This window comes from Phalaenopsis equestris, unplaced genomic scaffold (genome assembly GCF_001263595.1).
Source record: "Phalaenopsis equestris unplaced genomic scaffold, ASM126359v1 Scaffold229100, whole genome shotgun sequence".
Classification (NCBI taxonomy): Eukaryota; Viridiplantae; Streptophyta; class Magnoliopsida; order Asparagales; family Orchidaceae; genus Phalaenopsis; species Phalaenopsis equestris.
Window position 1 is genome coordinate 75,303 of NW_018247073.1, and position 1,432 is coordinate 76,734.

The 1,432-nt window shown below is 30.7% G+C and overlaps 1 protein-coding gene across 1 annotated transcript in view; it reads left to right on the plus strand.

The window, feature by feature from the left end:
- Positions 1-1,164, plus strand: part of LOC110038012 (sucrose transport protein SUT1-like) — a 17,957-nt gene extending 16,793 nt beyond the window's left edge. The window contains exon 14 of the mRNA XM_020742764.1: positions 684-1,164. Within this exon, the coding sequence (XP_020598423.1) occupies positions 684-857 (174 nt within the window). The 3' untranslated portion in view covers positions 858-1,164. The remainder of the gene's footprint in view (positions 1-683) is intronic.
- Positions 1,165-1,432: the final 268 nt, after the last annotated feature.

Sequence of the window (1,432 nt, forward strand, 5' to 3'; positions counted from 1 at the left end):
ATATATTTATATATATATATATATGCTTTGAGTATTAAGAAAATAAGCTCTTTTTATTTTTAAAAATAAAAAAATATCATGATTAATATACAAAACATGTTTTTAACAACAAAACATAAAAAAAAATAAGGGGGCGTTCAGGATGACTTTTGATTTTGATTTTGATTTTGATTTTGATTTTTTATTTTATTTTGTTTATGTTTTGATTTAAAATAAACGATATTCAGTATGATATAACATGTTTAGTTGTTTTTAAAAATAAACAAAATAACTTTTACATATTTTGAGTGTTTTTAAAATCAAGCTAATTTATTTTTAGAAATAAAAAAATAAAATATGCAAAAAGACAAACATGCTTTTAAAATAAAAGAAAAAATAAAAAAATAAAATAAAATACGAAAGTGATCCAAACAAACTCTAAGGCGGGATTTAGTGAATTTCTAAATCGCAAACCTGTCAAATCCACCCTACCCTTGGATTTAGTAAATCCAAAAATTGGGACACTAAATCCAAACATTCACGGAAGCACGAAATTCCTCCATTTCTGCATTTAATCATTTGACTTGATTTAATAAATCCAGTGATAAACCCTATTAAACGACGCTGCCAAACATCCCCCAAGTCTGTATCAATCAAAATATTTTATCATGCTCAATTTTCACCATACCTGATGTGATATTCAGGTGTTCGTCTCCCTGGGTTCCGGTCCTTGGGATGCCCTCTTTGGCAAGGGAAACATCCCAGCTTTTGCTCTTTCTTCAGGCATAGCTCTAATTGGTGGCTTCATTGGCTTGGCCGTTCTGCCCAAGATCTCAAGCGATTCTCTGAAGAGCAGCAGCTTTGGTTCCATGCACTAATCCGAGATCAACTCATGAGAGGTTTGGGTGTTTTCCAAACAGGACTATATGCCTTTTTTCCTCTCTTTATATCTTAATTTCAAGTCTTTTGAATTTCCTTCCTTCTTTCTTTTTTGGTGTTTGGCATTGCAATTTTTGGCTGTGCTGACTGCGTTTCGGAAATTGAGAAATTCTTGACAGAACAGACGATAATGTAACGTTTGGACTGTTGTAAAGTATATATGTTTCGTTAAATAAGAGCATTCTATTTGTTACATGACATTGTATGACTCAATTTGGTTTCAACTTATGAGTTTACTTTTTTATTTGATTTAATTGCAGTTCGTGATCTGGCAATGTTATTATTATTGTACTTGATTTAATTGGCTTTAAGTCGACTAGATAAATGACCTATGAGTTCAGCTGACCGCATAACAAGTCGAGCCCGAGCTACCATTTGCTCGACTTATCAGCTTGCAAGTCATAGTTTAAAAAATGTTTAACATAAAATATACTCTAAAATGTGTACAAATTAAATCAAGTGCAAAATCTTAAAAAAATAAAAAGAAAAAATTATTATTCAATCTCTAATTCAT